This window comes from Argentina silus (genome assembly GCF_951799395.1).
Source record: "Argentina silus genome assembly, chromosome: 3".
In the NCBI taxonomy this organism is placed as follows: Eukaryota; Metazoa; Chordata; class Actinopteri; order Argentiniformes; family Argentinidae; genus Argentina; species Argentina silus.
In genome coordinates this window covers 17804640-17827904 of record NC_139657.1, presented here as the reverse complement: position 1 = coordinate 17827904, position 23265 = coordinate 17804640, and the positions used below count along the sequence as shown (strand labels likewise).

The window sequence follows — 23265 nt, the reverse complement described above, 5'->3', positions numbered from 1 at the left end:
TGCCATCTCCCCATGCATTTATTCAGAGGTGAAACGTAACGTTTGCAACTTTGCAAATAGAAATACAATACAATTGCCTGGCCTATTCCACTAAAGACTGTACCTGTTACTGCACAATACCTTTCTTTCTATCGGAACGTTTTGTACAACAAGAAGATGAACAAGATCACTTACTTTTGTCACACAGGTTTCCATAGTAGCCTGCGGCACATTTGCAGCTTCTTTTGTCGGAGGATATCACACACCTCGTTGTGCCAGTGCAGTGTGTCACATTGCATATTCCTGAAGCAAGACATGACAGCGTTTGGGGCCTCTTACACCATAAACAAGATCAACAGAATACTGTACATAAATACTACTATATTCTCACCAAGAACACCGTCGAAGGCGCAGCAGAGGGCGACCACGAGGACCAAAAACACCTGGTGAACATTATAAGAAATATAATCTGCTGAAACATTTTCAGTTCCATGGTATTCAATTAGTTTATGTTCTACTATCACAGCTATACCACAGTATTTTTGCTTAATTACAAAAACCTAAAGTTCAATTACTTTTTCAAAAGTGTTATCTACACACCTTCGAACTGCATGTGAGAAGGCCTACCATTGTTAATTGATCTATTTTCCTAACAGTTTTAGTCGAGATATAGTCGTAATTTCAATTAAGAGAGTAAGTCAGTGATATATTCCTGTCTGATGACAACCTGGAAATCCACAGTCCCTCACAATTATGTACCCGTGATTGCGCGGTATGAAAACACCTGTTCGAGTTTTGCCAGAACGAATAGAATTCAAGACTGGCCTGCCAAAAATGTCAGAGATGTGCACTTTTTTTTAATGGAGCTCTAGTATCCACTGAGTCAGAAGTGTTACTTCACTCCACACTTATATCATGCTTGCATTAATAGAAAGGTTTTATGCTTGATGAAATGGGTTAACCAGGCAAAGACCGTTGCATATCCCTCTCTGATTCAGGCCAGCATGTGGCATCCCTTTTATAGGACTATGCTAATATTTATTATTATATACCACTCTAGGTTAGGCTATTGTCACACTGGAGCATAATATACCACTTTGGATAGGCCTAAAACCGCGCCCCCTTTAGTTGCACGTGACGTTCATAACACAGATCTCCAGCTCGGTGCTTGACTAAACGCCCTTCAAGGAAGTCATGTGAGCCGGGAAAATACGTGAGCGTTTGGACGAGTTGTTTTGAACTGTCATTGTCCATTCGGTTCGTCGTGACGAGAAACAACATCTTTCCACGCATCGTGGTGACAGGTTATCCCAATTTCCAATTTCCAGAAGCAAATATAGCTTTAAAATATATTTAGGCTTCGAAGTATGCCCATTGTACGGTGTTTAGCGGTTACAGAGAGAATGTTGTAGCAAGTTGCACACTTCCATCACCTGAGCCAGTCCTGCTTGAGATAACGCTACTGTAGGATACAGATACATTGTGTCTTTGTCCATTCTATTTAGCAGCTAACATTGGCTGTAAATGTGTTAATTGGATAGAGGGCAAATAACTAAACAGATGTAGCTAATATCGTCTGAGTGATTTCATTATGGTCTGACAGTCAGATACAATTGAAGCCAGATACACAGCTCGATTTGAGTCTTAGCTACACATTTTTGAATATTTTAATATTCTCGGCTATTTCTGACTACATATTTAAAACGCCGTAATTAGAGGTGGTTTTATGAAACATCGTGCACTGTCAGGTTAGCACTTCCTTCTCTTAAGACCTTAAAAAATGAACACCGAGAAGGACTTTTCGCCTTTGACCCCCAACATTGTCAGAGCGCTTAACGATAAACTCTATGAGAAGAGGAAGGTTGCTGCTCTTGAGATTGAAAAGTGAGTACTCTTCCTTACATATGATTCTTGTGAAGTAACTGTGTTTGATGTAATATACCATGATAGGTCCACCAAAATATTGTATTTTACCCCCACCCAAAGGCTATGTCTATACGTGCTTGAGATAATGAGTCATGGGATGCTGAGTAAATGAGCATCACCTCCTCCATAGAAAATCTGGTGAACTTTTTGAACTTCAAGAAAGTTAGTCAGCTCCCAGTATGCTGACCAATCCTCTGACAAACCATGTGATCCATTTTCATCAAATGATCAATTTACATAATGCCATTGATGCGGAAAATTAAAATAGACTCTCAGGCACATGATAGTGATTTTACTTTGTATTTCATTGTTGGGCCATGTGGGCAAAGAGGCAACATGTGATGGAAGTTGAAATGGGAAATGATTATGGAGCATTAGCTGGTCCTGCCATTCCTGATTTGGGTAGGCTATGTGGCGCATTGCTGGATTGTGATACAAATTATAACAAATGATGCCGTACCCAATACACATCATTTTATATTGAAAATCATGGTAGTAAACTGCATACAATGCCAGGCGGCATATCTCTCTGTCTAGGCATCTGTTTCTCTGTGTTCATGTAGCTTACATCTTGTGGCATTTGCCTCAAGCCATTTAATCAAGAATGTTCTCTGTCTCTATTGTCTGTTTTGCTACTATCCATAGACTGGTGAGGGAGTTTGTGGCTCAGAACAACTCTACCCAGATCAGACATGTCATTCAGATCTTGGCCTCCGAGTTTGCCCTGTCCCAGCACCCTCACAGCCGCAAAGGAGGCCTCATCGGCCTGGCAGCCTGCTCCATCGCCCTGGGCAAGGTATGGGGCTCTGTGCATTGTGTCCGCACACACAACGGTTGCACATTACTAAACATAGGATGTCCATCGTGTTACAAGCCATAGCTTTGTGTCAACTTGGGTATTGATTTTGTTGCCATGAGTGCCATCCTTCTATAAGTGTGTGTGTGTGTTCACTTCTGTCCTGCAGGACTCTGGGCTGTACCTGAAGGAGCTTATTGAGCCTGTCCTCACCTGCTTCAATGACTCAGACAGCAGACTGCGGTACTACGCCTGTGAGGCGCTCTACAACATAGTGAAAGTGGCAAGGGGAGCAGTACTGCCCCACTTCAACGTGCTCTTCGATGGACTCAGCAAGGTAACCTGAAGTTTGTAGTCAGCGGTCATAGATGTGTAAATTGTAGTAATGTAACTCTATGGGAAAACACAATTGACACACTCATTCTCATTGCAATGCAATTATCTTGCTAAAGCAATTTAAATGACGAAGGAAGCATTTATTTTCATTTAGAAAAGTACAATGTTGGTTCCCTGTTATAAAACATTTTCAGAGAAGTCGTGTGTGTGTGTGTGTAGACTATTTTGGTAACTGTGAAGTCTCCTCTAGCTTGCTGCAGATCCCGACCCTAATGTGAAGAGCGGTTCTGAACTTCTGGACAGACTGTTGAAGGTGAGACTTCTGGACAAACCTTTCATTCAAGTATAAAGCAAGATGCTCAGAAGAGGTAATGCTACACAGGCAATGTCGTACACCATATTCAAGTTTGTTTCGCCATTCATAATAGGATATTGTGAAATACGTAAGATTACACTGTACCTCTGTAAAACTGGACTTTTATCAAACACTGTAGATTATTGTGGAACAAGATAACTGAAAGTGAGTGGTGTGATAAGGGAGAATGGTTAGTGAGAGAGCCTTTAGAGTATAAGATAACATTTGAACATTGGTTACACATGAATGACTTCCAAGGTAGACTAAGCATGAGAGGAGATGAGTTTGTGTCCAGAAACATTGCTGTGACCCTTCATTGCATTCACAGGACATCGTGACGGAGAGTAACAAGTTTGACTTGGTGGCGTTTGTTCCTCTTCTGCGTGAGAGGATCTACTCCAACAACCAGTATGCTCGCCAGTTCATCATCTCCTGGGTGAGTAGAGGTGACTGTGTCCGAGTGTGATGACACTCTAGAACTGCATAAAACTGCTGTTACTGACAAGCATAGTAAGACATTTATCTATAATTTTACAATTAATGAATTGCATCAATTTCTTGATTGGCAATGATAAAGCCTTCCAAAGAAGAGTGTGTTTGACTCCACCCTGATAATTGTCCTCATAGCTGCTGAGGCTCATTCTCTGGTCCTCTCCTGCTACAGATACTTGTGCTGGAATCAGTCCCAGACATCAACCTCCTGGATTACCTGCCAGAGATCCTCGATGGCCTCTTCCAGATCCTGGGGGACAGCAGTAAGGAGATCCGGAGGACGTAAGAACTCTTTCTTTCTCCTGTCTCTGTTTCTCCATCTCTTGTTTTCTCTTCCCTCTCATCTAGTCCCCCTGTTCTCCCGTCCCCTCTCTTTACATGATTGATCATAGACTGCTGTACATTATAGGAAGGAAAGCAAGTATTTGACTGTCTTGTGCCTTGTCTGTCAGGTGTGAAGTTGTCTTGGGAGAGTTCCTGAAGGAGATCAAGAAGACTCCCTCTAGCGTCAAGTTTGCAGAGATGGCCAACATCTTGGTCATCCACTGCCAGGTGTCGGATGAGTCCAAACTCAGTAAGTCTGATGCAAGTTGTGAATCCAATAACCTGTGTTTATAAACATTGGTGAAATGGGATTTCTGGAAATAAAGGTTACTAGATGGAGCTGTGAGCCTGCACAATTTACAGTACTCAATACCCTGATCAATTTATATTTTTTGAAATCCAACAGGACTATACTGCACAAACTATATTTTTCATACACCAGCCTTTTGTTTGTATGTGCATATGGTTGTGTGTATGTGAGAGGAACCTAGTATTGAGCAGTAGCCTGGGGCAGTTACCACAACATACTGTAACCATCACAGGGGTAACATGTGACTCATTAACCAATGAGGAACCAAGAGCCAATGTGTTCTAATGCCTGCTCTGTGTTGGCTGATATCAGTGGCAATGGTGGCTTGCATTCCTTTGAAAACGTACCTTCTCAATCATTGATCAACTGTTTGTTTGATTTGGAAATTCTTCCCTTTCTAAGCAGCACTGTGGCTGTATCTAGGCGAGTTGTAGCTTTGCTAGCATAGATTCTGACTGACTGACTGAGTAAAATAGAATGTCTCTTGGAATGGATTACAAGTTTTGCTGCGAATGCTATGCTTTATTTGCCTCATGTTTGAGATCCTGTCTGAGCTGTTTGGTTCTTTCATCATTCTCATAAGTGCCCACAGCTCAACAACACCTTATCACAGAACCACTTTATTCCCCTGTGTCTTTGTCATGCTACAATAGTATACTTAAATATCCATGCATATCATACTATACTATTCACCCAACAGAACAGTAATTTCTGTCTCTGTTATCCCCTCCCAGCCAATGACCTGATCCAGCTGACAGCCATGACGTGGATGAGGGAGTTCATCCAGCTGGCAGGACGTGTGGTCCTTCCCTACTCCTCTGGCATCCTGACGGCTGTCCTGCCCTGCCTGTCCTATGACGACCGCAAAAAGAGTATCCTCCTTCATATCACTAGGCTAATTGCCTTGATTGCCTTACCAGATAATGTGGAATAGAACCGTAGCTTTCAGGCATTTATTACAGATAATCTTGCTAATTCTTGTGTGTTGAATCGACATTTAAGTCTTTTGTATGTAGAGAGCAAAGGTAATGCCCGGGGTTGATCACTGCTGTCAGCATTTAACATTCTAACTATGGAACAAGGCTGATGCATTGTGTATTTGTGTGAACTGTTGCCACCAGATGGCGCCATAGCCCTGTGGGTTTTTTGTTTTTTTTATCCATCCTTCACTGATCATGTCCAGGCACCAAAGAAGCAGCCAGTGCCTGCAACCACAGCCTGATGAAGCTGGTGACACCTGAGGATGATGAAGAGGAAGAAGAAGCAGAAAGCAGTGAAACTCCACCCAGAGAAGACAGCCCGCCAAAGACAGAGGGGGACAGCAATGGTGAGTGAACAGTTAAGAATGTATTTATAGTTTTTCTCCCGAATGACTTTGATGACAGATGGATGAGAGAGATTTGCTTGTGAAGGGACATTTGATACTTTTCCCTTCATTTTACAGCCTACCCCTTAGGTTTAAGATCTTTGGGTTATAACAAGGGCTGTGAATTTCTCCTGGTTAGGTCTTGTGGTCATGGCCACTTCGGTCCCCAGTTCTAGCCCATAGATCTTGGCCTTGGTGATTAATGTTTTTTTTTCTTTTTCAACACTGATTACCCAGATCATAGTGCTCAAAGGGACTGGGGTCTACTTCAGTGTGCTACTCTAATGCAAAGATTAATCAGCACGTGCAGTGTGCTCATGAAATGCATGATAGTTGGTTCGTTCCACATACTCTTCATAGACTTGACAGCCTGTGTGCCAGGCCATGAGATGGATTTCCTGCTCGTTCTGCAGTGTGGCCACACTTGTTGGTTTAGTGAGTTATCTCGGCTTCAGTGTGTCCTTTATCCCAGGACACATGGAAGCTTAGCTTTACATACCGTAGAATTTAGGATCAGGTTGTTTTAATTGTTGTTTCAAGAGTTTTTTAACATCCAGTTTGCTGTTCTCTTCTCTGTGTTTGTCATTGTAGGTCATTGAGTTTGCTTTGATTAGTACTTTGAATTGACTTGTTGTCCCTTTTAGTGCATTTATACACATTTGGTAAATGAAAAGCATTAAAAAACATTATCCTGCATTGGCCGGGAATCGAACCCGGGCCTCCCGCGTGGCAGGCGAGAATTCTACCACTGAACCACCAATGCTTGGATATTTGTGAGATTTTACCCTGCAGCTTAGAAAGAGAGAGACTGCCACATCTCAAGAGGGGCGGATTGAAGGAAAGGGGGCGGGCGCAGGAATGGGGAGAAGGGAGGGAGTCATAGAAGGGATTCAGGAGGAGTAAGAGGACACAGACAGTTGCTGCTTAGTCAAGACAAAACTTTTTTGAGGGAAGGGTTAGATGCTATCAGCATTCAGGAGCTATTTATTTATATCGATCTATCTATCTACACACACACACACACCAGTGTTTCCGTTGTTTGCCGCCTGCCAAATGACTGGCAACATATTTGAATTTACCGTATATCCATATGCATTGCGTGCATAACCCATTAAGGCATCCACCCACGATGATTAGAATGACAGAAATCACATTTAGACGATGGTAAAGAAGCCAAAAAGAATACAAATGTGCCTGTAAAGTTGAAGTCTAATCAAATAAAGACAAAGTCTTATACCAGCAAAGACATGTTTTATTGGAAAGCAAAACATTGTATGTCTGCCTGTTGCTTCATGCCTGCTATAAATCATTAATGAATACCATTTAAAAAATGAAAAACATTTAGGCTAAGAGAACAAGTCGCCGCCACAGAAATAAAACACAATTTAAAAATAACTTTTTTTGTGTAGGCTAATATAATTTGCGAACACGACAGGATTAAAATTGGATTGAAGTTCAACACTGCTTGCAAGTCCTAAGCAACAACCTGTCATCACATTTTAATTAAATGTTATTTAAATTTAAGTTAAATAACAATCAAGGTCTCAAATTTCATTCAGCCTAGGCTAATTTAATGTGCTATTGAATTAACAATTTAATTGATAAATATCAAAATATAACTGTCTTGAACACTATAAGCCTCTAACCAGTAACCAGGCCAGCCCAGTACAGCTCAGCTGAGCACAGTTCGACTCTGTTATATATTAGTTTAGAATCCTATAATGTACAAGTTTGAGTTTCTGAATGTGCTACTGTGCACCCAAGGGGCTCTAAAAAAGTATCATGCAATTAGCCAGGAATCGGACCCAGTCCTCCAGCATGGCAGACGAGAATTCTACCACTGAACGACCAATGCTAAGCTGTAAAGTAATGTTAACCATTCACGGTTGAAGGTCACATTACAGGAGGGATGGAGTTTAACAGAAAGAGAGGGTAGAAGAGAAGGTTTGAGAGACAAGCAGACAGAAGTTGTAGGGTCTTTTAGATGTGGAGAGCAAAGTTAGTTTGTGAAGCCAGTCATTTATTTCTGGGTGTTCTTAATTTCTTTCTTTTTTGTTTCCAGCATCTTTATCTTGGGGCATAGTAGACTCTGTAAAAATATGCATGCATTGGCCGGGAATCGAACCCGGGCCTCCCGCGTGGCAGGCGAGAATTCTACCACTGAACCACCAATGCTTAGCTGTCAGGCTTCTGGAGCCTTTTGGGTCTGGATGGGAAGCGGGAGCCCATCACAACATCTGGTCATGGGCCCCTATGCCCCTGCAGCACTACTCTGAGAGGATAGGTAAACCTAGCTTGAAACCTGAAGACTTGTATTTACACCCTGAGCTAATTGTTGGACAGACAGACAGACACTTTATTGATCCCCGAGGGGAAATTAAGGCGTTACAGCAGCTCACATCACAAACAACAACAGCAAAATAAAGTGACAATAGAAGAATAGAATAAAAATAAAATAGACATCTGAAAACATTATATACAGTAAGAACAGTCCAGTATGATTTATTTTTTATTTAACATCCCCCAGCCTGACTCTGATCACCCCGATCAAGCCAGCCAGAGGAGGAGTTGTCTTATTGCGGCAGGCAGGAAAGATCTCCTATAGCGCTCCTTAGTGCAACATGGTTGTAATAATCTGTTGCTAAAGGAGCTTCTCTGCTCTGCCACAGTGTCATGTAGGGGATGGGAGGGATTGTCCATGATGGCCAAGGGTTTGGTCCTCATCCTCCTATTGGCCACCTCCTCCACAGTGTCCAGGGTGACACCGAGGACAGAACCAGCTTTCCTAATAAGCTTGCTCAGCCTCTTGGTGTCACCTTCCTTGATGCTGCCCCGGACCCGGGATCGAACCCAGTCAGTCACATTGGTGTCGTGACACAGATGGGTCTCTGCAAGGAGGAGGTCAAAGGTGGGTTAAGTGTAACAAAGGTGGTTCCGTGAACCATGCTGCATGAAGTAACCTTGACTGCGACCTGAGGACTTGCGTTGGCTCCCTAAGCCAATCCCTTGGCTTTAGCTCATTGAGCTAGCATAGTCTTGAGCCATGCAGGAGAACCAGGTTTGAACCCCGTTGGTCACAAAAGCCAGGTTCCATTCTATACTTATTGGTAAACTAACCAATAAGGATAACTAGCTCTGTTAGTTGTGTGCTTAGCAGTACCTTGAGAAATTTCACAGGTGTCTGATGATATTATAAGAGAGCGATTTTTGTTCAGTTTGAGTAATACTCTGGTGTGTCTCAGTAATTTGATATGGCCTTTTGTAATATTGTGCAGATCATGTAATGACTGCTAGTCAGATAGCTTTTAACTTCTATTAACTGTTAACAGTTTAATTTAAAAGCTTGTGCATGCATTGGCCGGCCTCCTGCGTGGAAGGCGAGAATTCTACCACTGAACCACCAATGCTTAGATGTGATGCAACTTGAACCCTGTGGCTTCTGTGAAATAAAACAGACAGGGAGATGCTGGGAAAAGGAGATGCAGACAAAGTGTTTAGCAAGTGGTTGATCAGACAGTTTTTGAAACTCAGCTCTGCTTGCAGAGGAGGTCTCTAGACGTACCATTTTAGACTAAAACTAAGTTCCATTTGGTTCCCTCTGTTCAAACGACGAGACTCAATGTAACAAACACGCAAATGCAGCAGTTAAATACAGAGTGAAAGAAGTGCATGAAACATTAAGGAGGAATTTAGGAATTGTGGAGGATTTAGAGCTAGTGGATGTATATGTGACAAACGGGATTCGAACTCAGGTCTCCCTCACGCCCTTAGGATTGATGACAAGGTTGACAAATTGCAAATTCCAAATTGACTTCTGTTCACATGCAATTCCTCAGTGTACACACACATGCGTAGGTTTCGTCCTACGAGGCCAAATGTAGCCTTTGTTTGACAATGTCACCCCTTGGTTGATACAGGATACCAAAATGCTATGGGTTTCCCAAACACAGGCCTACCAAATACATGTAGTACCCCAGAATACACACATGCTATGTAAACTCTGTGGGAATGTTTTTTACAGATTTAAGTTTTTGTCAGTTGTTATGACCTCATGTCATATTGTGCAGATGCAGTCATGAGTGCAAGTCAGAGCACTTTGATCAACTACATGTAAATAACAGTTATTTAAAAGTGTTGTGCATGCATTGGCCGGGAATCGAACCCGGGCCTCCCGCGTGGCAGGCGAGAATTCTACCACTGAACCACCAATGCTTAGCTGTGGGAGATTTGCTCTGAGGGCCACTGGGGTTTACATTCCAGTAGGGGTGGGGTTGAACAGAAAGAGTGGAAACAAGGAAGTATGAGTTACAAGCAGAAGATGGTTTGTCAAGCATGGAAATTGGAAGGTTTAGATTGAAGAACAATAAAAGGAATATTACTTTATTCATCATTATCATGAGATGGAATTGGAACTTTTTTTATGCCAGCAACTCTCAGTCGCCAACTCACCCAACTCAGAATCGAGTCTGACAATTTTCTTACATTCAGCCTGTTTTTTCTTCAAACCAATCACTGTTATTTTCAATCATTCTCGAATTACTATCACAGTACACTTTACCAGGCTCAGGGCAGCGGATGTCTGGTAAGATTTGAGTGTGAGAAAAGCCACTGCAGTCTTCCCAAGGTAAAATAGACACTGTTAAGATACAGTACATTGTCAAATGAAACCAAATGTCATGTTTTCTTTAATTAAATTAATTATACGTCATCAGCATGTTGTGTTACATGAAACATCTGGTTCATGAAGAACATATTTTTGGAGAGTGGTGTTCTAAGGTAGGATTCAAACACAGCAAAGCACGGCAAGAAAAGGTCAAAATCTCTGTTAGGACAACCCGCAATTGGCCTGTGTGTGGCAGGCAAGAATTCTACCACTAAACCACCAATGCTTAGATATCATGGGGGGGAGGCGACCTGCCATTTTGAACGAGGGAAACAGCGCCACATCACTGAAAGGATTGTTAGGGAAGGAGAGGGAGCGGGGGAGAGTTGCCTCATGGGAAGGGATGACTCACTCATTTCCCTCCCTAGACTGCTAACACACTTTCAGCCATACACTGCTGGGGTAGAATTGTATGGGGATCTATGCAGAGTGGGTTTGAGGGACTCAGTAGACTGTGATTGTTTTGCCGTGTTCCATGACCATGTTTGAATGTCACTGATATCATAATAGCAAGAGGCTGTGAAAAGTAATCATGCATTGGCCGGGAATCGAACCCAGGCCTCCCGCGTGACAGGCGCGAACTCTACCACTGAACCACCAATGCTCAGATATCACCATGGAATGTAACATGCTCTTTTGAACGAGGTGAACAGCGCCACGTCACGGAAAGGATTGTCAGAATGAGTGAAAGAGATGTGTGGGGGAGGGCTGCCTTGAGGGGAACAGCAGGGGAAGGGCTGACCCGGCAAAGAATGTGAAGCTGTTATCCCCCTCCTTTTGTCCTGATTGGGCTGTAGTTCCTTTTTAAGCCGTAGCAGAGACAGTTGGCATGTAAAAGCATTGGTGGTTCAGTGGTAGAATTCTCGCCTGCCACGCGGGAGGCCCGGGTTCGATTCCCGGCCAATGCATGTGTACTTTTTTGTGCAAAATATTTGTTAATTATTGTTATCATTACATTGTTATTATGTATTATGATATCAAGATCACTAAAATGTTAGTGGTTTATCCAGAATTTAGTATTTCAGTTGAGTGTCCTCCTGTTACACAACAATAATTACACAGTCAGCGCAAGCTGTTGCTCTGGTTCATTCAATGAAATAATCAACTAATCAATTCACAATGTTGGTTCAAAAAGAGCATGAACTAATGTGTTGCTTATAAGTGGCCTCTCTTTGAAATGCACCTCAGATGCTGAATTACCTGATCATCTGTTTGTCTGTCTGTCTCTCTGTCTGACTCTATCTCTGCCTTTCTGTCTCCTGCCTCTCTGTCTGGCTCCTGTCTGTCTGTGTCTGACTACTATTAGTCTCTGTCTGTCTGATTGCAGATATGCTGAATGCGTCACAGGAATCTGTTGGTTTCAGCAACATCTGTTTCTTCACCCCGACAAGGTAAGTACTAAATAGATTATGGTAAACACTGCTTTGACCTGTTTTATCAAATTATGGTTATATATCTTTCACCGCCATGAAGTGCTGTGTGGTCAAAATGATCTGCTGAGAGACTTTCAATGGCAATTTTTTCTTCCCTGTATATGAAACTATATTCCAAGAAAGGTTCACCTGTGTTCAGAGGCTACTATTTCTATCACAGAGAGATTATAGATTTAGCATGGTCTTTGATAGTCAGTTGAAATGCTTTTTCAATCGACTTGAATGTCAACATTGGCAACACTCTCTTTGGAGTGGTCGTCTTGGTGTGTGTGTACGTACACCAATGTCTGCATTGGTGTCAGTAGGCTGCAAGATTAACTATATATTGGCCTTTTCTTCCCTATGAGGACTGGCAGGACATCACAAAAACGCCTGTTCTGCTCCACTGTTGTCACGGTGACACCCCACCATGGCCTGAAGAGCACCACAGTACACCTCCAACTGTCCAAGTACTCTATATATAGAGTATATACCTTAGATTATATAGTCTAGTACTCTCTATAGAGTCTATACCCTTAGATGATAGTCTAGAACTCCATATAGCCCTTAGACAATTGTGTTCAACATTCAGTCAGCTCCAACTGTAGTAGTACTCCATCCATACAACTCCTACGTAACAGAATAGCAGAAGCCCTCCTGGTAGTTTACACTGTAGACTAGACATGTTTTTGCTGTGTAAATACAACCTGCTACCTCAGCATGTCTGGCCTTGTAAATTGTGCTACAAGTTTGAGTTTCTGAATGTGCTACTGTGCCCCCAAGGGGCTCTAAAACAAAAAGTGTGCATGCATTGGCCGGGAATCGAACCCGGGCCTCCCGCGTGGCAGGCGAGAATTCTACCACTGAACCACCAATGCTTAGCTGTCAGGCATGCAGATGGACAGAGAGAGGAGAGGTTGCTCTGCTGTTGTCTCAGATTGACGTTGGGATCTGAGGAGGGTTGTTGAGTATAAGGAACTGTTTTTACTCAGAAGGAACCATTTACTTGGTAAAGAAAAGGGATTATTTACTCACATGGAACAAGTATGAATAGATCAACCCTTACTTAACCCTTGTGCTGTGTAGATTTCTGTGATCTGATAACTTGTGATCTGTGTCCTCTAGGAAGCAGTGACATGCACGTCTAAAACTACAGAACAGATTTAGCTATGCTTTTTTGTGGGGTTTCTGCTTGTTTTCTTATATCTCTACAAAAAAAGGCCCCTTTAGTGTTGTATATCCCCCTGTTATGTTTGAAGTTCTACTTTGCGACCAACTGTTGGTTGTGTCATTCATAGCATCACCTTCATCCCATCTCTAGCTCACATACCTGTTCTCTCTCTGTCCTGGCCAGTGCTGAGCGCTCCCAGGTGACCCTTGACCTGGATGGGATAGTTCAGGTGCTAGACCGCCACCTGCACGACTCTTCCACTGGCATGATGACCCGCATCACTGTGCTCAAGTGGCTCTACCATCTCTACATCAAGACACCTCGGAAGGTGGGGCATTTTACCCACAGGCCACAAATGTCTCATAATACATAATATTGCTTATGTGTATTATCTATGCATCGAAGCACTTTTCTGCATTATACTGTGTGTGTGTGTGTGTGTGTTCCCCAGATGTTCCGGCACACAGACGGTCTGTTCCCCATGCTGCTGAAGACTCTCTCCGACGAGTCTGATGAGGTTAGTGCTGTACTACTTTTCCACTGATGCTAATGAATGTATTTATGTCAATGTAATCAACCAACCCCCTACTCTCTCTCTCACTCAGGTCATTTTGAAGGACCTGGAGGTGCTGGCTGAGATAGCATCATCTCCAGCTGGACAGTCAGAGGCCCAAGGCTCCTGTGACTCTGACAGTAAACTGGAGCTACAGGTTCCTGATGGGGCCAAGCAAGGACAGCAGCCTGTTGTGGGTGAGTGCGGAGTCAGGTTCAATGAGAGAAAAGTCCAGATCACCAAAGCCCCCATGTATGACTCCTTTAAGGGGCTGTCTGGGATCACTGTGGTAGTCTGGCTCTGTGGTTCCAGTCTCACTGAGAGGGAGCTCCAACTCACCAAAGTTCCTATATAGGACCTCTAATCTGTAATGTGAGAAGGGCCTCTGACACATGTCTGCATAACAAAGGAGACAATTGGCACTGGAGCTATAGGGAAGTGAATAGAAGTAACAATACATACTCATTCGCTCTCCCCTGTGACCCAGGTTCCAAAGTGGCAGACTCGTCCCCCTCCACCCCCAGTATGAACTCGTACTTCTACAAGTTCATGATCAACCTGTTGAAGCGCTTCAGCCTAGAGAGGAAGCTGCTGGAGAATAGGGGAGCTTTCATCATCAGGTAGCGGCACATGTTATGCTTGTTATGCATCATCAAGTTGCAACATCATGTAGTGGCATCATTTGGTTTGAAGTAAAGGCCTCTTTAATAGTGTGTAGAGACATACAACTATTTATAGAATGAATAAATGTATTACATCACCCATCACCGCTCACTCTCCTCTCCAGGCAACTGTGTCTGCTCCTGCACGCGGAGAACATCTTCCACTCGATGGCTGACATCTTGCTAAAAGAAGAGGACCTGAAGTTTGCCTCAACCATGGTTCAGACTCTCAACACCATCCTGCTCACCTCTGCTGAGCTGTTTCAGCTTCGCAACCAACTCAAAGACCTGCGCACACAGGTAATTTCTACCTGAATGTATGATATGGTATGACTGACAGATGGTGGTCCATTTTTCTTCAGTCAACTAAGGAAGCAAAGTGATTAATTTTCAATGAGGATTTTTTTTTCCAACTGGTGAATTTGAAGCATTTAGTTCCCCCTTTTAAGTTGAGATTGAACCCAACCATGTTGACTGACCATTGAGTTGGTGGTATTCCCATCAGTGTGCATTGACTCTGTTGTCTCTGGTGCCACCTGCAGGAGAGCTGTGCCCTGTTCTGCTGCCTGTACCGCTCCTGGTGCCACAACCCTGTGGCCACCGTGTCCCTCTGCTTCCTCACACAGAATTACCGCCATGCCTATGATCTCATCCAGAAGTTGTATCCTTGATTGCAAAATGTAAACTCATTACATTTATAGATTTTTATCTTTTGTTACACAACCAGACATCTCTCTCTGTGGAGTTTAACCAAATGTGAAAGCAAATGTCCTTGACATTAGATGTCTAGCGGTGACTTGGAGGTGACCGTGGACTTCCTTATGGAGGTGGACAAACTGGTGCAGTTGATAGAGAGTCCCATCTTTACCTGTGAGTCTGACGACACACCAGTCTGTCTCTTCTCTCTCAAATTAAAATTCTCCCACTCTCTCTTCTCTCTCTTCCACACACACACACACACACACTAACCTGTTTCTCCCCTCTCTGTCCATCCAGATCTACGTCTCCAGCTGTTAGATGTGGAGAACAATCCGTACTTGATCAAGGCTCTGTACGGCCTGTTGATGCTGCTGCCCCAGAGCCAGGCCTTCCAGCTGCTCTCCCACCGCCTGCGCTGTGTACCCAACCCTGAGCTCATGAGGACAGTGTGAGTATCACTGCTTTTGGAGAATCTTGGGTTTTCATTGTCACATACCAGTAGATGGTAGTTGTGCTTCTGGTTGATTGGTTGTTCAATGCCATGTGCCCACATGTTTCAATGAATTTCTCATTCCATTGTAACTACAATATACCACATTTCAATCCTCAGCTCATCAGATGTTTGTTCCTCAACTGAAACCCTACTGTTTCTGTTTTCAGAGATGAGTCTAAATACATAGATTCTAAGTCTGCAGGCCTCAAGCGGCCGGCCCATGCCCAAATGGACTACACTGACCTACTGAAGCACTTTGACCGTGTCCAGAGCAAACACCTGGAGGTGCGCCACCAACGCTCGGGCCGTGCTGACCACCCTGATAGGAAGCTGATGCTGTGACACGTTAGGATGACCTCTGACCCCTGAGAGTAAGGCAGGGCAGGATGGGGCGGGGCGTTTCATCAACTCAAGCCTGTACCCACCTACGCATGCACACAGAGACGCCAAACAAACACCCAACCTGATAACTTATAGGAACCAAGCTAAACAAGACTGCTTACCTCTCAAAGGAGCACCCCTTGTGTAAATACAGTTGTTAGCCCATTGAACGTACAGTACTGTAGGCATGAAGGCTATATTTAAACGGCATAAAAAACAGTCTTAGTGCAAACGTGGGCGTTGGGGTGTGTCTGAAATATTCATGCTATTTTCAAGGCCAGAATTGTTCTGTACACCTGATGGCACTTGACTTGCTCAATGTCATGAACATGCCTTTGCTTGCTACTCCACCCACCTGAGGGCAGACGAGAGAGTCCTTCAACGCTGTGGTATTTTCACCAGTTACCGCCGACACAAATTGCCAATACGCCTGCGTTTGGACTTGTCCGTTTTGCGCCAGCTGAAATTATAGCCCTAAGTGTGGTTTTCTTTTTTTAAACATTGCTTTTTTTAAGTGCTTTTTGTTTAGGTGATGAAGAGGTGGTGAATTGTGTACTCAGACACATACTGATACATGCACACACTGCACACACCTCTTGGTAGGGTACTTCAAGTCCCAACCCATTATGATCGTCAGTAAAATGACTTGGTCATCCTCATTGTAACTGAAGGACAATTAAAGCTTGATTTCGGGGAAGGGAACATTTGCTTTCATTGTGTCATTAGTCTATATGATAACTAACACTAAATGTGTTCTACCTCTGTTTGAGAGGCGTGACCTTAATTTGCCAGGCCCAAATTCCATTGTCCTAAAAAAACCTGTTTTGATGGCAAAATAGTTTTATTCCCCTCAAACTCCTTATTTTATTGGCCAATTGTCCTCAAAGGAAAAACAAATGTCTCCCCTGAATTCAAGCCATGCTTATTTAACAATGTTGAAAGACCCTTTCTCAACATTTCACCCTAAACTCTCCAACATCCTTCCCTACCCCCTCTCTCATTACATATTCATCCCTCTGATTTCATACTCCTTTCTACAGGCAGTCCAGCCCCCTCACTGACTGCTGTGCAGCCTGTTTCTCTTCTCTTATGACCCTCCTTTTCTTTCCTTTTCTCATTTCCTTTTCTACCATATCTGCTTCATGTCAGGCCTTCTCTAGACAGACTGAACTGTTGTTATTAAGTGAAGCAATAAAGTGGACCATGTTTAAAAATCACTTGACTTCTCTGTGTGTTAATACTGTACTATATGCATATGTAAACAGCAGGTGGAGCTATAGTATCCCTTCTATGAAATGGCATTGAAATAGTTTGGGGATTATGTTGCATTACACATCCATGTATAACACATTTTTCCCCAAACAACTGATACCATTGAAGGGTCGGGGAAAAGTGGTCATAGGTCAACTTAAGAGTTTGATGCCCCTGCAGCGATTGAAAGTAAATAAAGGCGTAGAATATAGAAGCAGGCTTTAGTGATTTTGACTTTGATGTACTATTGCTATATTTGATATATTTTGCTTCAACAATAGTTCACTAGTATGAAGTCATATGCAGGTGTCCAGCATTTAACTACACCTCCTCTGCATCAGCTGCTAAAGCTTTTCTTACATTCCAAAATTCAGTCCTCTGCCTCTGACCCAAGGAAACTGTTCTCCACATTTTCCTCACTCCTCAACCCCCCCCCCCCTCCTCCCTCCTCCCAGTCTGCAGATGACTTTGCCACCTACTTTGAAAAGAAGGTTGATGACATTAGGAGCTCCTTTACTCAACCTCTCGCCAACACTGCTACCACTCCTCCCAAACCCACTGCGCTACCCTCGGTCTCTGGTTTATCAGCTCTTTTCCCCTGATGATATACTAAAACTTGTCACATTCAAGCAGGCAACCACCTGCCCTCTCGATCCTATCTCCTCACCCTTTCTCCAATCCATCTCCAAAGACCTCCTTCCGTTCCTTACCACCATAATCAATACCTCTCTATCCACAGGATCTGTCCCAGCTGTCTTTAAGACAGCCAGAGTCAAGCCTCTTCTCAAGAAGCCAACTCTTGACCCGTCTGCTGCAGACTGGTATCCCTTCTCTCCTTCTTATCTAAAACCCTGAATGTGCTGTCTCTAACCAACTGTCTCACTATATCCTTCAGAACACCCTCCTTGATCCTCACCAATCCGGCTTTAAGGCTGGGCACTCTACTGAAACTGCTCTCCTTGTTGTCACAGAGACCCTCCACTCTGCTCGAGCTTCCTCCCTCTCCTCTGTTCTCATTGTTCTGGACCTGTCTGCTGCATTTGACACAGTAAATCACCAGATCCTTCTCTCCACCCTCTCAGAGCTGGGCATCTCTGGCTCTGCACTCTCCTGGTTTGCATCCTACCTGTCCGATCGCCCTTACCAGGTAACGTGGAGAGGGTTGCTGTCCTCTTCACATGCCCTCACCACTGGGGTCCCCCAGGGCTCCATCCTAGGGCCCTTACTGTTATGCATTTATACCAAATCTCTTGGTCTGTAATTTCCTCACAAGGTTTCTCCAACCACTGCTACGCTGATGACATTCAACTCTTTCTCTCTTTCCACCCCTCTGACACACAGGTGGCGACACGTGTCACTGCGGGTCTTGCAGACATTTCTGCTTGGATGTCAGCCCACCACCTCAAGCTCAACCTTGACAAGACTGAGCTGCTCTTCCTCCCTGGGAAAGCCTGCCCTCTCCAAGACTTCTCCATCACAGTTGTGAACTCCACTGTGACCTCCCAGACAGCCAAGAATCTTGGGGTGATCCTTGACAACCACTTGTCCTGTGTGGTGAACATCCGAAGGATATGTCCGTTCCTCACAAGAGAAGCAGCACAACTCTTGGTCCAGGCACTTGTCATCTCCCGCCTTGACTACTGCAACGCACTCTTGGCCAGCCCCTCCCTACTTGCAAGCAATGCCCAGCCCCCAAACCCCAGCCTGATCACTCCGTTCTTCCACCTCAGCTGGCCGCCTGGCAACACCGCCTCTACGAGGATGCAGCGGTCGCGCTGTTCAGTCACAGCTTTTCACTGCTGTCAGGACTGCAGAGTCCCTACCCATCTTCCGCCGTAGACTGAAGATCCATCTCTTCAGGCTACATCTTGACTGTCCCTCCTAAGACCTCTTCACCCCCACTACCTCTCTGTACAGTTCCTCTAATGTTAATAATAAAAAATAATAATGCTTTCTTTTTCTAGCATTGTGACTGCCAATGGCACATGGTCCTAGCATAGATTTTTGCTTATGATGACTGATGTATAGAGGATTCACTTACTTTAGACAAATGTAATTTCCAAAGTCGCTTTGGATAAAAGCGGCTGCTAAATGTCAAAAATGTAAATGTAATTAGTGAAGTGTTTTACTACTTAATGTTATCTTGTGGGACCCGGAGAGTTTGTGGTCCGCAGGGGAAGATAAGACGGGGAGAAGAAGTGGCTCATTATTTGTTCAAGGTCTCACATCTGCATGTGACTTCATACTCTGCATGAAATTGATGTAAACAGCTCATTATTGATTTGAAACCCAAAACCTGTTACAGTGTTCTAATAGATTTTGATTCCTCCCATAAGAAAAGACCAATTAGTGCAATGCAAAATCTGACGTCGAACCAGCTATAACTGTGAATGCAGAGGAGAATTATACTTCGAGAAATGGCTGATCAAGAACTTTCTCCCAGGCATCTGTCTTGTCTGCTGCTTTTGTGCCTGTTTTGTTTGTGCCTGTCTTGTCAATAAAAACATCTTGTACTTGACCCACTGTCTAATCTTCCATTATTGAGCACTTCCTTCACCATGAACTACTCTTCAGTGAGTTTTTCTGCTTCAGATTCTTGAGCAAGGTGGTCCTGACTCAGCAGATGTAGATAGTATTAACAGGGCTTAGTGTCTTGTCTAGAATAATAACTATCAGTTTACAGAGCAGATGTGGGCCCAGGTAAAACAACAATGGGTAGCATGGTACATGTATGTTTCTATGAATATGCAGCAGTATGTTTATTTATGTACAGCTGACGAGCGTCAGCGAGGCCCAGACCTACTGCAATAACAAGCACAGGTAGAGATCCAATTGGTGTTATTAGACTCTTTGAAGTAAACATGAGTCTCCCATGAGACAACCCAATAAAGACCACTTCTTTGATCTGTAATTCCTTTGAACACACCCTCCTCTTCCGTGCAATTTTGGCAACTGCCTCTGCTCGCCGTGACATCTGCCATCACATCACTAGTGCCATCCACCATGACTAACCACATTAGTAAACCTGCCTCTCACAGCTACTTTTCACTTAGGAACCAACTTAACTTCTTGTTGTTCTACATTAATAAATATTGATTGCTTTTATTTTCCTAGCTACCTACCTACATGCTCTCCTGTCTGCTGGGAATACACATTGGGCTGCTATAGGCCTATTGTATGATCTAATGTTCAGGGTCCAAAGGATAGTTTTACCCACTTAAAAAAGGCCCCTACAGCTCTAAGAAAGACATTTATCCTCAGTTTATCTGACTGCTCAGGTCTAGATAAAAGTTTATGGTTTGATTTTCTGACTGTTCAGACAAAGCCAATAGCCCAGAGAGTTCATATAGACAAGGGAACTACAGTTGGAATGTTGAATTATTTATTGGTTATCAAAATTGCTGTAGAAACTTAATGTCCAGGGTCAGACAGATTGCAGAACCTGTGAGAAAGTGACTTTAATATAGTGCATCAGAGGACATCAATATACTTGTGCTTGCCTTTGATCCTACAGACACCCCACTGTTAAACAGCCTCAAATGTTCTGTAATGAAAATCATACTTTTACTTAATTCTACTTGGCTTGGGCAGCTTGGCGTGTACTGTATGTCTCTTGAGCGACACCACCAGAGAATCCTTCCCTCCAGGACTGGGCATAGTCTCTCAGAGGAGGTATGATTGAAGCAGGCCCATATATTCCTTGAGGCATGGATTCCCTAGAACTAAAGCTGGACTCGTATCCGTTCTGCATATCTCCATTCCATGCTGGGTAGTGAGAGGCAGGATAAGACCTAGTCTCACCCTGGGCAGAATCCCACTCATTGGTGGAAATGCCAGCTTTCTGTTGAGAGGTAATTTGGGAAGCAGGGGGTGTTGTGGCAACATTTTTATATGATGCTTTGTAGAAAGGTACAAATAGTTTAAGTGGAAACCCAGGTTTGTTGCTCTCAGATTCATCCAGAGTATGTGAGGAGCTGGTGGAGGTTTGGGCAGCATCAGAGATTTTACTAGGACTAGCTGTACTCAGTGCTGTGACAGAGCTGGGGTAAGATTGAGCTACATTTTGATAAGCCACCAGAAAATTTTCCATACCGGGCAGGACCATATCTAGGAGGCATGGACTGGATGGTGAGAACTTGATCCAAAGGGGCTACTTGTCCAGTTTGGGGTTCATTTTGACCTGGGTAATAGCCATTATGGAATTTTCCAAGTATATCAGCTAGAGGATCAACTATGGTTTGTTCCATCTGTCCTTCACCATAGTAACTGGTGGAGGAGTTTCCCTGACCTGAGTAGTAGTCACTAGGGGCTCCACCATTCTGGCCATAGCCAACATTAGTGGGAATGGGATTAGCACCAGCATAGCCTATCTGGTCAGATTCTACTGACTTTTGGGGGTTATGTGTATATAGTCCATCAACACTGTAAGGGGAGACATAGCTAGGGGTATTTTTCTGAGGTGCAGGCTTGTCACTTTGGGAGATTTCAATCCAGGTAGAACCAGGTCTGCCAAATTTGCTACCTTGTTGGCCATATCCAAGACTACTGTCATTAATCACAAGACCAGGAAAGAGATTGTTACCAGCCTGGCCTTTTCCTGCAATGGAGGTAGTTGGTGGTTTTGGCTGCCCTGGGTTGTAGCCTGCTTGCTGGGTAGACGGTCGTGTCTGCCCTGCATTGTAGCCTGCTTGCTGGGTAGACGGTCGTGTCTGCCCTGGGTTGTAGCCTGCTTGCTGGGTAGACGGTCGTGTCTGCCCTGGGTTGTAGCCTGCTTGCTGGGTAGACGGTCGTGTCTGCCCTGGGCTGTAGCTTCCTTGCTGGGTAGGTCCAGATATCACAGGCCAATGATCAACATCAATGATGGGTTTGATTTGTCTAATCTGGCCTGCAACAAAGTGAGATATGGAGGGTTTCACCTGCCCTTGATAGTAGTTTCCATACTCGGAAGGACCAAATGTAGGGGGCACAGTGATCTCTTGGCTGGAATCAGGATTAATCACTAGACCAGGGGAGGGATTGTTAACAGCCTGGCCTTTTCCTGCAATGGAGGTAGCTGGCGGTCGTGTCTGCCCTGGGTTGTAGCCTGCTTGCTGGGTAGGTCCAGATATCACAGGCCAATGAACATTAACAATTGGTTTGGTAGGGTACATTTGTCCAGTTGATCCTCTGCTAGGATAACCGGTAGAGGGTTGTTCCTGAATTTGGTAATGGCTACTTGAAATCGTTTCATAATGTGATGGTGGTATAGGGTGAATATCAATGACGGGCTTGGTAGGGCGGGTTTGTCCAGCAAAATAGTTATTAAATGTTTGTTGATCACCAAAATCAGTGAGCTCCAGATATGGGGAGATGATTTGTCCAGTCTGGCGTGAACCATAGTGTGAGGAGGGTTTCACCTGCCCTCGATAGTAGTTTCCATACTCGGAAGGACCAAATGTAGGGGGCACAGTGATCTCTTGGCTGGAATGAGGATTAATCACTAGACCAGGGGAGGGATTGTTAACAGCCTGGCCTTTTCCTGCAATGGAGGTAGCTGGTGGTTTTGGCTGCCCTGGGTTGTAGCCTGCTTGCTGGGTAGACGGTCGTGTCTGCCCTGCATTGTAGCCTGCTTGCTGGGTAGACGGTCGTGTCTGCCCTGGGTTGTAGCCTGCTTGCTGGGTAGACGGTCGTGTCTGCCCTGGGTTGTAGCCTGCTTGCTGGGTAGACGGTCGTGTCTGCCCTGCGTTGTAGCCTGCTTGCTGGGTAGACGGTCGTGTCTGCCCTGCGTTGTAGCCTGCTTGCTGGGTAGACGGTCGTGTCTGCCCTGGGTTGTAGCCTGCTTGCTGGGTAGACGGTCGTGTCTGCCCTGGGCTGTAGCTTCCTTGCTGGGTAGGTCCAGATATCACAGGCCAATGATCAACATCAATGATGGGTTTGATTTGTCCAATCTGGCCTGCAACAAAGTGAGATATGGAGGGTTTTACCTGCCCTTGATAGTAGTTTCCATACTCGGAAGGACCAAATGTAGGGGGCACAGTGATCTCTTGGCTGGAATGAGGATTAATCACTAGACCAGGGGAGGGATTGTTAACAGCCTGGCCTTTTCCTGCAATGGAG

The 23265-nt window shown here is 44.2% G+C and overlaps 1 protein-coding gene across 2 annotated transcripts; it reads left to right on the top strand.

Annotated features, from left to right (window-relative positions):
• The first annotated feature begins 1198 nt into the window (after nucleotides 1–1198).
• Nucleotides 1199–19677, top strand: vac14 (vac14 homolog). 2 transcript variants are annotated; one of them, XM_083666395.1, is made up of 20 exons: nucleotides 1199–1863; nucleotides 2551–2701; nucleotides 2871–3038; nucleotides 3288–3350; nucleotides 3721–3828; nucleotides 4057–4166; nucleotides 4337–4458; nucleotides 5253–5390; nucleotides 5702–5845; nucleotides 11875–11938; nucleotides 13314–13458; nucleotides 13582–13647; nucleotides 13736–13880; nucleotides 14171–14303; nucleotides 14471–14645; nucleotides 14888–15006; nucleotides 15136–15215; nucleotides 15342–15492; nucleotides 15705–15908; nucleotides 18511–19677. In XM_083666395.1, exons 1-19 carry the CDS (start codon nucleotides 1760–1762, stop codon nucleotides 15877–15879), a joined length of 2361 nt encoding a protein of 786 aa, XP_083522521.1. In that variant the 5' UTR covers nucleotides 1199–1759; the 3' UTR covers nucleotides 15880–15908; nucleotides 18511–19677. The 2 variants fall into 2 exon arrangements, with proteins under 2 accessions (XP_083522521.1, XP_083522520.1); XM_083666394.1 differs by lacking the exon at nucleotides 18511–19677 and having other exon boundaries at nucleotides 15705–17114.
• Nucleotides 19678–23265: the final 3588 nt, after the last annotated feature.

Excerpts from the sequence above, each read along its gene's own strand:
- vac14 (XM_083666395.1), top strand. The coding sequence starts at position 1,760 with ATGAACACCGAGAAGGACTTTTCGCCTTTGACCCCCAACATTGTCAGA. Across the intron at positions 13,459-13,581 it reads ACATCAAGACACCTCGGAAG|ATGTTCCGGCACACAGACGG; the intron begins GTGGGGCATTTT and ends TGTGTTCCCCAG. Across the intron at positions 15,216-15,341 it reads AGAGAGTCCCATCTTTACCT|ATCTACGTCTCCAGCTGTTA; the intron begins GTGAGTCTGACG and ends CTGTCCATCCAG.